The sequence below is a fragment of the Carassius carassius genome, chromosome 22 (genome assembly GCF_963082965.1).
Source record: "Carassius carassius chromosome 22, fCarCar2.1, whole genome shotgun sequence".
NCBI lineage: Eukaryota > Metazoa > Chordata > Actinopteri > Cypriniformes > Cyprinidae > Carassius > Carassius carassius.
The window spans coordinates 15878454-15893334 of NC_081776.1; the positions used below are offsets into that span (position 1 = coordinate 15878454).

Below are 14881 nucleotides of genomic sequence, written 5' to 3' on the forward strand. Positions count from 1 at the left end.
TGATAGCGTGAGCTATATGGTGGTTCCAGTGGTTAAAGTGATAGGACGTCACCCCAATCTATTCTGAACGCCAGAGGAAAAGCAAGCTGGGTATTGACCTTCCTCCTCAGATCAGGGGAAATAACATTTCCCAAATCACTTCAGAGTAATATTTTTTCAGTTATTGTCTACATGCAAATCCAGGTCACAGCCAGTCGCTACAGCTCATTTTGGTATGCATTTCCTTTGTTGAAGAAATCATATCTAATGAATGATTTTTATTTATTTTTTCTCGCAATAAGAGGTCTCTAAATGACAAACAGAAGCAGCCGATGTTAGCTTGAGGTTGTCTACACTGCAAGTGCTGAAGTTGACCTCTGAATATTCACAAACAATTGACCAATTAGGGGCCGTTTACATGACAACGTTTTCAGCCCAAAACAGGAAACTCTTTATGTGTTTTGCCTGTCCGTTTACACGTCAATGGCATTTTGGGGACAGAAAACGCATATATTTAAAAAAGGGTTTTGAAAGTGCAAGTTTTTGAAAGCGCCACCGTTCTCGTTTACGTGAAAAAACCCAAAAGGGGAATCTTTGAAATCAGTGACATCATGCGTGTGCATAGAATGTGTTAGGTATGCAGACATACGCGAACAAACATATACAACAATGGCGGAGTACATGGTACTGTTGTTGCTGCTTAAGAGTGTGCCAACTCTTCTTCAGCAAAGTGTTGGTTTACTTCACCAATATTACAACCAAAAGCGGAGACGATCATATAAAGCATAAAATCGTCACTTCAATACAGGTACTGTTTTTTATAACATGGTGACAGCGCCATCTACTGGCCTGGCATGCGTAAAACTGCGTTTTTGGCCGTTTTCACGGATATGTGTAAACACGAATCGTTTTGAAAACGTTGTCGTGTATATATTAAACTTTTTAAAATGCAAGGGAAAAACTTTTCCGTTTTTGACTACATCGTTGTCGTGTAAACGTAGCCTATCTAACTGGCTTAAGTCTAATCTCACTGTAATCAGCACAAACTGGGCTATAATATGAAATTTAAATATTATCAATCCACACATATATTTGTAATCTACAGTTTAAGAAGCTGGACAGTTAGACAGTGTAGATAGTTTTGTTGTGCTCTAGATGCTGTTTATGCTCATTTAGTGCAGGCACAGTGTGACAGTCTAAATGAGAAGAAGTAATAATTAGTTCTAGTCAGATTAATAAACTGCACACCTGTCACACACAACCTCAGGTGCTATGGAAATGTTTCATTACGCAATAGACACTGTTAATGGACAGAAATTCAATTAAACACACCAATAGCTGCTTGAAGGTATCCAAACACAAAGATTGGCAGAAACCGACAGATTTTTTTCAGTTGAAACAGGACAGTGGTTTTCTTAGGGGATCGGTCCAATGATGCCCAATACACAGGACAGAGACAGCCAAAAGAAACTTTAGACATTTATACACACAAGATGAAATATTGAGAAAAACTGACTTTCTCAAAGTCCTTCAGAGAGTCTGTTTATGAAGGGCACGCACCTTGTCACTGTTCTTGTATTTCTCCCAGCTCTTCAACATTTTCAGCCATTTTGCCGTTCTCTCCACTTCCAGGTGTTTTTGCTAAGCAGACAAAGTGCAAACACACAGTACAATAAATTAAACAAAAGAGACAAAAACTCGCCGAAATGTTTAATCTAAGGCAACACTAAATGGACTTTAATAAAAACAGATTTCAGTGAGATCTGAAAGGCAGTATTAGATTAACAACCAGATTAAAATTTAGCAGTCCACCCAAAAGCTTTTTCTTCTACAAGAACATATTGGCCTCTGAGGCAGCAATGTTACGGTTTCTCTAATTTAGAGCTCATTATTACTGTATAACCTGACACTTTAAGTGCTTTCTGTCATGGCAAATGTGTGATAATAATAATAATAATAATAATAATAATAATAATAAATTATTTTTGCATTTACATTTAGCCAACTGGTGACAATGGGACTTTTAGTATACTGTATGAAGTCCATTCCGCTCAAGTTCAGACAGGTTCCCTAGCATTCTTTACAATTAAAGGGTTAGTTCGCCCAAAGAGCAAAAACGATGTCATTAATAACTTACCCTCATGTCGTTCCAAACCCGTGAGACCTCCGTTTATCTTTGGAACACAGTTTAAGATATTTTAGATTTAGTCCGAGAGCTCTCAGTCATAATTTTGCTATTTGGGTGAACTATCCCTTTAATGCCACATGCTTTAATATTTTGTTTTCTAATCCTACGTGATGTATATATTTTACATATGATATATTCTGCAGTTCTAAAGAGGAAACAAAGTGATTTCTGGGTTGTATTAGTGAGAATTTATTTTTAACTGTGATAAATCACAAAAAAAAAAAAATTCTGCTGAAATCAGTCAACCCTACTGAGGGCAAAAATCATGATAGATGAGTAGTTTGTTCCATTATCTTATGTTGCTTAATTAAAACCTGTTGATGAAAATATTTATAATGTATTTAAAAGTATTTTCTCATCCTACTGATGCATGTGCTCCAGTTGTCCAGATAAAACACTGTGGACACATTTTCACAAATGTACTATGTAAGTATTAGCAAAATACAGCACTTGACTCACCTTTTCCTCCACTATGTCATACGCTGGAAGCTCATCCTCACTGGGAAAGACAAATCACATCACATTATAAAAGGGAAACACTGAATCAATTCAATTTTCTTCTGTTGGAACAAATCAAGTGTTTTAGTCAGACTACTGGCCTCTCAGAGATTTATGGTATCAAATAGCCACTATGTCTGCCCACTGTTCACATAACACTATGGCTGTACAGGGAGAGAAATCACATCAATAAATTATACAAAATATTCATGTTGCTGAGGTTAAATCTTGGTTCCTCGCATGTATTACTGAAAAAGGAAATACTTTGTTCCACAGGAAGTCCACTAGTTGAATAAACAAACATAACGAATGGTAACGATGCCCCGTGACCCCCACCCCTGAATCTGTTCAAAGTGTGAGATCTTAGTCAGTTACACAAACAGGAAATGATTGTTTCCATGGCAGCCAGTTTGGATCTGCTCTGAGATCTCCATGAGGTAACCCAGGCAAGCTGTGACATTAAGGCTCTGTTCAAAACTCTAGTGAGCTTCCTTTCTGTCGATATATGCAGCTAGATTTTAATGGAGCATTGGGACCAAAATCTGGAGTGAATTTGTAAGGTTAGTGACAATTCAATTAGTGGCTCGTTGTTTATATGGCATTCTATTTAAAACAAACCGAAGCAAAAAACAAACTACACACACACACACACACACACACACATACAGCAAACAAAACAAAAAGTACAAAATATAAAACAAAAGAACAATTAAAGGCAAACAAAAAACCTAAGATAAAGAACAAACAAAAATAAAACAGAAGAACAAAAAAATGAGTGCAAAACAAAAAATAAATAAAATATAAACAAAATACAGAGCAAACAAAACAAACAAACAAACAAACAAAACAACTTAAAGTACAAAGCAAACAAAAAACAAAACTGTAAGAAACACTGGCATGTGTTGCCATATCAGGTCTACTTCACATCAACATATACTTCTTTGGGCATTTCCTAGTTTTGCCACTTATCTTTTTCAGTCTCTTTTACTCTGTCTTTTTGTAGCCTTTACTCCTGTCTCTATGCCCCTACAATTATAGAGTCATGATTTGCCAGACACATGTTGCACCCTATAAATATCACATGTGCACTGCTGTTTAAGGGGCCTGGGTAAGCCACAATCCTCCCTGCCAGGGCGTGAAGAGAGGAGAGGCCGAAGGAGCAGACAGACATCAGGAAAAGAGAGTACAGTGAATATTCAGACTCTCTGAGCTATCTGCTGGCTTTCTCCAGGTTCACCTCCTAACTCAGAACAGAATAATGCACATTTCTTACTGCAGGAATCCGAAGCGGTCCACCACTTTATACAGATCAAAATTGGTCTCCTCCCAAGGCTCCACCTCCGCACTTTCTTTACCCTGAAAGCACAAATAACAAGCTGTGAGTACACATCAGTTCAGTTTTAGAGTGTATGTGTGTGTGCGAAGTTGCTGGAGGGTTGAGTTCTCAAAGCATATGGCTCCACTGTAAACTGGGACTTCGTAGTTCATACATATTTAAGGCAGGTAATGAGGGGTGGACAGAATGTGGACAGGTTCAGTATAAACAATTCAAAGACAGAGAAATAAAGAGAGAGGTGCCTGCGGCAGAAACAGATCATCCTTGAGTAAGAACAGTGTGTTTATGAAAGAAGACAGACACATGGGTCGTGTTCTGACCACACATACAGTTTTTTTTCTTCTTCTTCTAAATTTGAACCTTTTCCAAGGTTAAACTTGTGCAGTTAATTCCGAGTTGCTTAACATAGAGACTTCATTGTAGATATTTTCAGTCTCTAGGGAGCAAAATATTTAAAAAAAAGTCCTGTAGAGGAGCTGGTGTGGATTTATTACTTCACTTTGAGTGGGGAATGAAATCTGAAATCTTATAATACTATTAATAGTAGTTTTAGTAGTAAATAAAATAATAATCAATTAAAAATAATAGACACATTTTCAGTAGTTTGTGTACACTATGCACATCAAGTTTGACTACTGACAATTTCTGAGTCATATTTTAGATGTGTCACATAAGCATGTAAAAAGATGAAAAGAAAGGTAGAGCACTTTATCCACTGACAAAATCATTCATCGAAAAGTCATTAACCCGTCAGGCCAATAACTAACTGTCTATGCAATATGCAATATGTGCACTTTGTCATGTTGGCAAGAAAATGTATGCAAATTTAAACATAACGCAAATGTGAAGGTCTTAATAGATCTGGGAGGCCTGGAGAATGAGAAAAGAATCGATCGGCAGAAATGAGAACGAGAGTGGGAGCCATAGAAAAAGAATGAGTATGAAAGAAATTGAGAACTGGAGACTAAATATGTCTGGTAGAGGGAGAAGCCATATCAAGGGCACATGCACACACTCATTTATCTCTGTCTCACTCTCTGGTGTGTGTGTGAGGCATAAATCTAGTGTAATATGATAATCTGATGTCACAGTGACATGCATGGTTGTGGGAAATGTTTCGGCCTGCGACACGCACCAAGGATGTACAGTACCCATCCTCCAAGGCTTTTTCTCATGTCTTTCATCTTGTCACTTGAGAAAATCACCTCAAAAGAACAGTATTACATGTAATATCAAGTTTGCATTTGATATTTTGGCTAACATTTGACATTTAAACAATGATTAAATGACATCACTACCTGGCTAAGTGGCATTCACACTTCCCTTCTGTTACTTCCTTCTGAGATGTTCCATGAAAACATGACAACACCCACAACTAGAGCCTAAACAGCATTAACATCAGTGGCAAGAGTTCCAGTACATATATAATAAAGAGTTTGTTGCAGGTGCGCTGCGTTTGTGGCTGTAAAGGCCACACATCTTCTCAGATCAACTGTTACTGTTAGGAAGGAAGTTAGGCTCTAAATTCATCCGTTTTAACACATCGCTCTGGAGATAAATCAGTGAGTTCATTGAATCAGTCCGTCATCAAATTATTCAGACTGTTTTTGTGAAATGTATCAACTAATTAACTGTCAAGCTAACAAAAAATCAGACTAAAGTGAACGATTTCAAACAACTAATAAGCATGTCTATAAAAATTCACAAGTGATCTATGGTAATAGGGATGTAACGGTTCACTCAACTCACGGTTCGATTCGATTCACGATTCAATTCGGGCTATTTTCATAAAAAATGAACAAAAACAGTCACATTGACAATATTGTACTAAAATGTAAGTCATTTAAAATTAACTACTCATTTGAACTCATTCATATACAATACATTATCCATTATCAATTGCGTTTGCACCAAATGTAATACATTCAGAATCATTCTCTCACACACCCCTGGTGGTCAGTCCTTTGGACCAATGGTCAGACCATTGTATTAGGGTATTAGGAGCTAATAAATGTACGAATTTAAAGGGTAACATTTTTAAAACTAACATTTTACAGGGCAAAAATATAAGAGAAGAAAGAAAACATAATTAAGACCATACGTGTTCTGCTTCATGATGGAGTCAGGAGACGAATCCCAGTGTATGGGAGCTTATCACAATCCAATTAACAGACATGTTACAGAATTAGAGCCCCCTAATGAGAGCTCAGATTACACTTCATTACATTCAAGCGATCAATTTACAGACCGGACACACACGAGAGATTTCATGAGGGAAAAAAAATTCATCATTTCACTTCACCTTTCAGTGAAGAGACACATTACTCTTAGAACGGTCACAGGGGGTCATAACATTCTGAGTTAATATTTATAACCACATAATCATTATTGCATTCTTGCAATGTAAACTCTCATTTCACTTTTAGTGCCACTTTTTTTCCCTGTAAGCCATCACTCCAATATGCATTTTAAAAGGAAAGCCTGGAAAGCCTGTTTTAAAGACATAATGCCAGACACGACCTAAGGATAAAAGTTGGCCTCCAAAGATGAGTGATATACACAACAGCTGGAGAACAGGTGTTTCACATGTTAGCCATTATAATAAAACATATTTGAATGCCCTATTGACCAATCACACAAAGAGAATTCTCTGTGGCACTCTAAATCAGAAACACATCATACATGTTTGCTGAAACCTGACAGTTTTAGCAACACATAAGAATACAGAGAATCTTCCAGATGAAAACTCTTAATGTGATGTGCGCAGGTTGTGAACTAGTGTGTGATGGAAGGAGGTATCCGTTTGGATCAGAGTATGTCTTTACTGTGTTTCTGGGGGGTTTTTTTTGGAAGTGGATTGGAGGGTATTTGGCTGGCGAGTGAATGGCAGCTGTTTTCTCTCACCTTGTCATATTTGGCGATTATCTCAGCTCGCTCCTGTTCCAACTTCACTGCAGCATCCTGCTGTGGATCAGACGCTGGAAAGAGAAACAGAGAGAGACCAATTAACTGTGATTTTCAGTATCCACTATGTGAATCATCTTTAATAAGCCTGGTTTACAGACATTTAGAGAAAAAAAAACTAGAGTTGTTCCGATTCCGATACTAGTATCGGAAATATCTCCGATACCACAACAAATTCTGGCATCGGCATCGGCGAGTACATGAACCCATATACCGATCCGATACCATTTTCAAGACCTAGTTATGAACGCTAGCTTTGCCTAACCGCTGCACGGTTCTTCTTCGCTGCTCAGAATGCATTGCAAACACAGGACGATGTGCTGTAATGCCACAAGCAACCCCTGTTTAGAGCAGCGAAGAAGAAATGAAAACGCATTAGCAGCAATGATCTATATATGACTGGATCGCTCATCGCGTTCTAAACTGCCAACAGACAGTGAAGCCGCTTCTATATTATAGATCAGTGGTTAGCAGTATGTCCGCTGTTTAGCAGTATTTCAGACTGGACCAACCAGACAGTAAAACGGCGACTAGGGACCAAGACGGTGCTGAAAATTTTAAAATGTGATGATACCAGCGTCTCTGTAGAACCGGTAGTAAGTTTGAGTATATTCGTTACCCGCAGCTGCGTTCAGTCGCTTCCGTGTTAGTCTAAGCGCAGGGCTCCAGACTGTAGCCGAATATATATACTAGTGTCTGTGAATATTAAACTGCAAAATACTATTTAAATATTACTCCTGCAAAGTCTACATCTCTGTGGGAGACGGGCGCAGATGCACGGGAGCTCGCTGTTTTGTGGCCTCTGCCGTGTGTCACTATATGAGGACATGAACGCATAAACCGTCACTTCATGAGAATTTAACGTTTCATTTGAAAAAACTGTCATATCATAAACACAGACACTCAAAGATCTTCATGGCGAGTAAATTGACAATATATTAAGCTACTGTTGTAGCCTACAGTAGATTTAGCTACGTCTCTATGTAATAATACGTCTCTATTAATAATAATAATTATGCCTAGACGGTTGCTTGTTTTTTTACTTGTTTTGTTGTAAAGAGATTATCTGATTAATATAGAATTTTTTATATTCCTAGACTTATTTGTTGCAGTTTTTTATACACTAATATTGTAAAACTAAAATACTAAAATACCTTTTTTAGTTTGCGGTGTTAGATTTTTGGCTGCATTTGAAGTTCTTTTTCGCTTAAGAAATTAAATAATATTACTGTCAAATTCATGTCAGATAATAAAAATACTGTAATAAATACAGTAGTTAACCATGTATTTGTTCATGTTTTATCAAGGGATAAGTCTGGAACACACCATAAAATAATTCTAGAAATTTACACAGGGCTAGTAGTATATACAGCTGTATATACAGATACACACCCAGGTATCGGATCAGTACTCGGTATCGGCCGATACCCTGAGCCCAGGTATCGGAATCGGTATCGGGAAGAGAAAAAGGGTATCGGAACATCTCTAAAAAAAAACGCTTGGCTCGTTGAGACACACACACACACAAACACACACACAACACATTCTCTCTTTTCTATGGGCTAGAGTATAGCAAAAAGTGGCTCTTCAAATAGGTCTGAGCCAGTGGCTCTGAAGGGCAAACAGCGGCATTCACATCCAAAGCAAACAACTTGGGTCTGCTTTTATAGAAAGTTCCGGATTCAGGACAAACTATATGGACAGCATGTCTACATAATGCACAGAAAAAATTGTAGACGTGTCGCTCAATTTGTAAAAACAAAAAAGCTTAATCAGAGGCTTAGTTTACACAAATGTAATCCAATCTGTCCGTCAACCTCACAGATAAGAGAAGTACCTCTTCAAAAAAATATTGTGTTCTTTATATCGAGAGACCAGATCACAAGTCTTTTCAGTTTGTGCAAGTATTAAAATAAAATATTACAATTAAAATAATCAAAGCAAAATAAAATAATAGCTAGCTATAGATTAAAAAGATATTTTGAGAATTGGCCATTCATTCATTCATTCACTCACTCACTCACTCTGTTTGGGTAACAGCAGTTTTCAAGATAGCTTTTGTGTTCTGCAGGAGAAAGTAAGCCCTACAGGTTTGGAACGACATTACTTTTCATTTTTATACATACTTGAGAACACAAGCCACACATTTCTGCTTTATAAACCCTTCAGAACATCCTGTCCCATAGACATTAAAAGCTGTAAGCTAAAAGCAACTGTGCTTATTTTTTCAAACTGAGGGATAAGCTGAAATGATTTTCTGTGGTATTTCGCAACATTTCAGCGCTGTTGACAAAGCTTAGCTTGCATCGAACCTTGCACATTTCCACAAAAGCACCACAGAATAAGAACTAGAGTAAGATAAGAGAATATTGTGTGTTTGAGGGCAATAAAGTGCCCTCTGGAACCCAGCCTGGACTTTGATGTCGTCTATGAAGTGTGTAGACACACAGTCAGATGGAAACATTCTCCTGAAGAGCTCTGCTGTGGGGATGTTGATGCAGGGTTGGGTTTTCTGCATATTTAATGTGTCCTGCTGCTAATGCACAAACATGTTTATTACATGATGCAGCCAGCCAATGAAAATACAGCTAATCACATAGAGAGGCCAATCATTTCCTCTCCAGGAATTAGGTTAATACTGACACTTCCTGTTTGGCTTGGTTCCCATTCTGAGTGTATTTCACAGGCAACACTTACTTACAAAGGCTTCTACCAGCTTTTAGCCCTTGGGTCAAAGCCAGCCAGATTCCTGTGCTTGATGAATAGGCTCTTAAAGTCAATGGAATTTTTTATGGAGGGATGGTGTTTGTTTGTGTGTGTGCGTTCTGTCTTTTTATTTAACAGATGCTAGTAGTGTTGTCACGGTACCAAAATTTCAGTATTCGGTACCGATACCAGTGAAAATCCACGGTTCTCGGTACCAATTTCGGTACCAAAGCAAAACACAAAAATATGCTAATTAAAAAAAAATAACTTTTTATCACTAAAAATAAAACCAATGCCATTCTTTATACTTATTTTCAATTGTGTTTAAAGTTTTTCTACAAGTTATATAATTATGAAAAACAGTAAACAAGTTTCACCCAAATTTAATTTGTCTTTTAATTTATGTAATTTAAACACATTTTATTTTTGGTAAATAAAGGGGATTTGCTATTAATATTAAAACATGGAAGAAATATTGTGTGATTAATTTTTAATTAACAGTAGTAGCAGTATCACATACATTTTACAAAATAATAGTAATATTTCTAGCACAATGCCTTTATGTAAAAATGAATTTGTAATGAATGCATATTTGTCATTTATCTGAACTCAAGACTGGTGGTGATGCATAAGATATTTTTGTTCATTGAGGGTTTCTGTAAAAAAATAAAAAAGTAATAGATCATAATAATTATTATTAAAAGATAATAATACTACTAATTCTACTACCATACTAACAATATACAATGCACTATGGATTGATGAGCTGCTGGTTCATGAATATTAATCACGTTGTCTGCGTTCGGTCGAACTGATTTGCTGAAATCAAAACAGGGACGTTAATAGATGAGCGCCAGCCAATGAAGTTGCCATTTGCGCATTAGCTCCGCCCACTACCGGAGAAACCGGCATATCTTCTGCTTGTTCGAAAATATGTATAATTCTAAATGAACTCCATTATTTTGACAGGAGAAGACAACAAAGAATATAGTTTACATGTAGCATGTCGATTCAGCGTGTTAAGACTCTCGCTCTCTCTCTTTGCATGTGTGAGAAACAGAGCTATCAGCAAAGCGACAGCAAGTCGTGCTCCTTCACACAGAGTTTACAGTTCGGCAAATACCATAGACAGTAAAAGAGGCAAATACAGGTGTACTGTGTGTCCTTTGAGATGAACTGAAAAGCACAGATCGCTTGATGGAGAGAGAACTCTGAAGCGCTCAGTGTTCAGCGAGTGAAAATATATCTGCGCCAATCTTATAACAGCCTCGAACACACACGCACTGGCGAGTAAAATCTAAGAATTTATTAGCCAATGGCTAACAATAGACATAATTTAGTCGCCCTGAGTAAAATTTATTCACATATGCGAGTGATTTACTCGCAATGTAGAGGCTGTTTTGACGGTTATCCGTGAATACCTTTATATTGACACTGGTTTTACTCAAATGAAATGTAAAATTTAAAATGCTTGAGAAGTGACTCAGAACAGTTCTGGTGATGTTGTTTGTGTATTTATGTCCTCATTATTGCAAGTGCATGCGCTTCAGTCTATGTAGTAAACAAACCATTCATTCATTCACACAGAGACATGCACGCAGAACATGCAGGATGCAGATTTCAACCAACTTTTGCAGCTTAACATTTACAGATACTGGTCCATATGGAGATTTGATTTGATTAATTTACTGTCCATATTAAAATGTAAGTTTCATTTTCATGACTGGATTTTGAGAATCGGTCCGCGTTTTCTGCTTCGCGGAAATCATAGCGCTGAACCGGGTTTGAACGGGACCTCGGTACCACCGGACATTTTCATTTTTTTAGTACTGACTTGGTACCGAAGTACCGGGTCTTTTGACAACACTAGATGCTAGTAATAAAAGCACAAGATGAGACGAGACAAAATGTGATGTGAAAAGACAAAATGAAATAACATGAAGGAATAAATGAGATTAGAAAAGAGTGAAGATTAGAAGAGAATGTGTGAATACAGGTGTGATAAGAGAGAAACCAAGAAGCCACTGTATGAAAAGAAAGACGTGTATATAAGAGAAGAAACAAGAAAGAAATTAAATGAGATTATGTGAGAGAGAACAGAATGTGTGAAAAAAAAATACATGAAACGAAGAATGTCTCCAACATTGTGAGATGATAGAAGTGAGATGTGACGTGTATGTGAGAAAAGAAACAAGATGGGAATTTCCCTCATATGAGGGAAAGATTAGACAAGTGTTTGAGTATGTGAAAAATGAGACAAGTAGAGCACAGATGAGATAAGAAAATACTAGATAAGAAAAAAGAGCGCATGTAAGATAAATTAATATATGAGATGAGATAAGAATATTAGAGACAAGAGTGAGAAATTAGCCAAGATGAGAAAGGAAAGGTACGTGAGATGAGAAGAGACTTAAATACAGAGTATTTAAGACAAGTGACAAGACGAGAAAGAGCAGATGAGAAGAGACTTAAATACAGAGTATTTAAGACAAGTGACAAGACGAGAAAGAGCAGATGAGAAGAGACTTAAATACAGAGTATTTAAGACAAGAGACAAGACGAGAAAGAGCAGATGAGAAGGATATGCACAAAGAATGTGGGAGAGAAAATGGAGAAAAGTGGTAAGTTAGGAGTTGAAACAAGATGATACGAGAGAAGAAGACAGATTGTGAGACGACAGAAAATATGTATTGTGAAAAAAGGCAAGAATAGACTGGATCATATGAGGGAAAGGGACAAGAAGAGATGAGAAGAGACTAGATAAAATGAGCTTAGGAGAAAGAAAAGGCAGTGGGACGACTAAAACATAGATGTGAGATGAAGAAGTACGAGTATGTAACAGAGGAGACAGCAAGAGACAACATTTTGTGAGAAAAGAGGAGATGAAAAGAATGGAGTACTGCATATGAAAGAGGAGACAAGATATTAGATCTGAGCAGAGATGAGACAAATATGTGAGAGAAAATGAGACAAGACAAGACTGTGAGATGAGCTGAGATGAGAAAGGAAGAGTTTGTGCCAAATGAGATGAAACAAGAAGAGACAAGATTATGTGAGAGAAGAGAAAACATAAAAAAGAAAGAAGAGACCGTATGAGAACAGAAGAGACAAGAAAAGAAGACAGTAGTGTAAATGGTATAAAGCTCTGGGGCCTCCACGGCATATTAGCATTCACTTAGCGCCGTGTTTCAGCTCAACACTCTCTTGTTCATTCTCCATACATCAGTCTGACAGCTCACACTGAGCGTATGTGAGCAAAGGCGTCTTTACAGATGCCTCTGCGGCAGAGACGTCGTACACGAGAACGAGAAGCATTTCAATCCCTCTTAATGGTCGTTTGTCAGATTAACCAAGCTCATTTACATGGATAAGTATGAAGAAATCACAGTCTCTTATGATTTCCAGAGCTGCACTGTTCAGTACAGTTACTGCAACAAGCTTATTAGATACACATTCAGTGGAAATTATGAGGGAAAGACTGCAGCATTGATGCTATGCTCAGTTTTTAAAACAGGAAACGTCACAGCTACTATTATTAAATGCTCGTAAATATGTCCATGAGAAACTCAAAACTTAGCTCAGGTCTTTGATGCAGCAAGGATGGCTATGCGTACTTTCCGACTACACGGAATGCCAAATGTAGAACACCAAATACGCACTATTAATAAAACAGTAAGCAAAAAAAAACCTGGATCATGTACTACTTCCACTGGGATTCTGAAATCTACCAGCAATTACTGTAACATTATGCAGACCCATGAAGGCATGTCAGTTTTGGAAAATTGGCGGAAAACTGAGCAGAGCAACTCATTTCTGTAGCACAACTTGTAAGTTCTGTAGGTACCAAGAAAGGTGTTATTCATGCTTGATTGCTCCTCTTTTACAACACTTGAGTAAATTATTTTCACAATTGCTGCTAGAAGGTCAATAAACATCTAGGTCAAAGGACAATGCTAACAATAGAGGATATAGTGCAGCGGTTCTCAATTCCAGTCCTCGCACCCCCAGCTCTGTATCGCTGAGTCCCAATTCGCATACTATCCGTCCTAAATAGTATGCGAAACTAGAATTAGTATGTCCCAAATCGTAGTATGTTGAAAAGAGTATTCCAAAGGTACCCGGATGGTCTACTATTTCCGGTTAGAATTCGAAGTGCAGATCAATGCACACTCTAAGGGCTAATATTGCCCACAACCCATTGCGTGCGGGAGGGAGGAGCTTTGCGATGGCTTTGTTACACACACTGCACATGAACGTCAGAATCAGCTGCCTCACAAACGACCTGCGTTTGGTTCTACGACGACGCCGCCCTGCTTCTTCACCCCTCAACTTGGTAGAAGAACACATTGTAAAATGTATTGTGAAAAAAAACGATGAGAAAAAAAGATGGGAATAGTAAATACAATTTTATTGGACATACAAGAATGAATGAAACAACAGTTGTGGTGTGCGTAACTAGGCAACCACGTTGTCGTTCACGTTGCATGACGTCATTGAAGTATGTCCCAGAACGTGCATACTCTTTTGCTACACACTCAAATGTATGTACTTTTTCCTCACAAAAAAAGTACATACTTTTAGGTCGTAGTATAAGTAGGCGAATTGGGACTCAGCATATGTCTCTCTTTGTTACCACACCTGATTCAGATAATCAGCTCATTAGAAGTGATTCCCATGCATGAACTGTGTTCCCATTGACATTGTCCCTACACAGTGTCCATTGCTCCCTATACTCCCTGATCAGGGGAAATCTGTGGAAGTTTACTTCACTTCCGAACATTCATTCACGGATTTGCACTGTGCAACGTATTCACACATGGACAAGTGTGACATTATATACCTCTGTAAATAAATACAATTTAAATTCACGTCTCTCATACTTAAATGCACTTTTAATGAAACATACAGTGGCATGCAAAAGTTTGAGAACCCCCTGCAGAATCTGTGAAAATGTGAATAATTTTAACAAAATAAGAGAGATCATACTAAATGCATGTTATTTTTTTAAGTACTGTCCAGAGTAAGATATTTTACATAAAATATGTTTGCATATAGTCCACAACACACAAAAAAAGAGAAAAATGGCTGAAATTATTAAAATAATCCCATTCAAAAGTTTGGGAACCCTTGGTTCTTAATACTGTGTGCTGTTACCTGGATGATCCACGACTGTCTTTCTGTTTTGTGATGGTTGTGCATGAGTCCCTTGT

General features: G+C 37.6%; 1 protein-coding gene across 3 annotated transcripts in view; it reads right to left on the minus strand.

The window, feature by feature from the left end:
- Positions 1 to 14881, minus strand: part of LOC132099049 (USP6 N-terminal-like protein) — a 50308-nt gene that overhangs the window by 9995 nt on the left and 25432 nt on the right. For all 3 annotated transcript variants that reach the window (XM_059505443.1, XM_059505441.1, XM_059505442.1), the window contains 4 exons: positions 6906 to 6979; positions 3939 to 4021; positions 2627 to 2666; positions 1540 to 1620 (listed from right to left, as the gene is read on the minus strand). In XM_059505443.1, coding sequence (XP_059361426.1) covers positions 1540 to 1620; positions 2627 to 2666; positions 3939 to 4021; positions 6906 to 6979 — 278 coding nt within the window. The remainder of the gene's footprint in view (positions 1 to 1539; positions 1621 to 2626; positions 2667 to 3938; positions 4022 to 6905; positions 6980 to 14881) is intronic.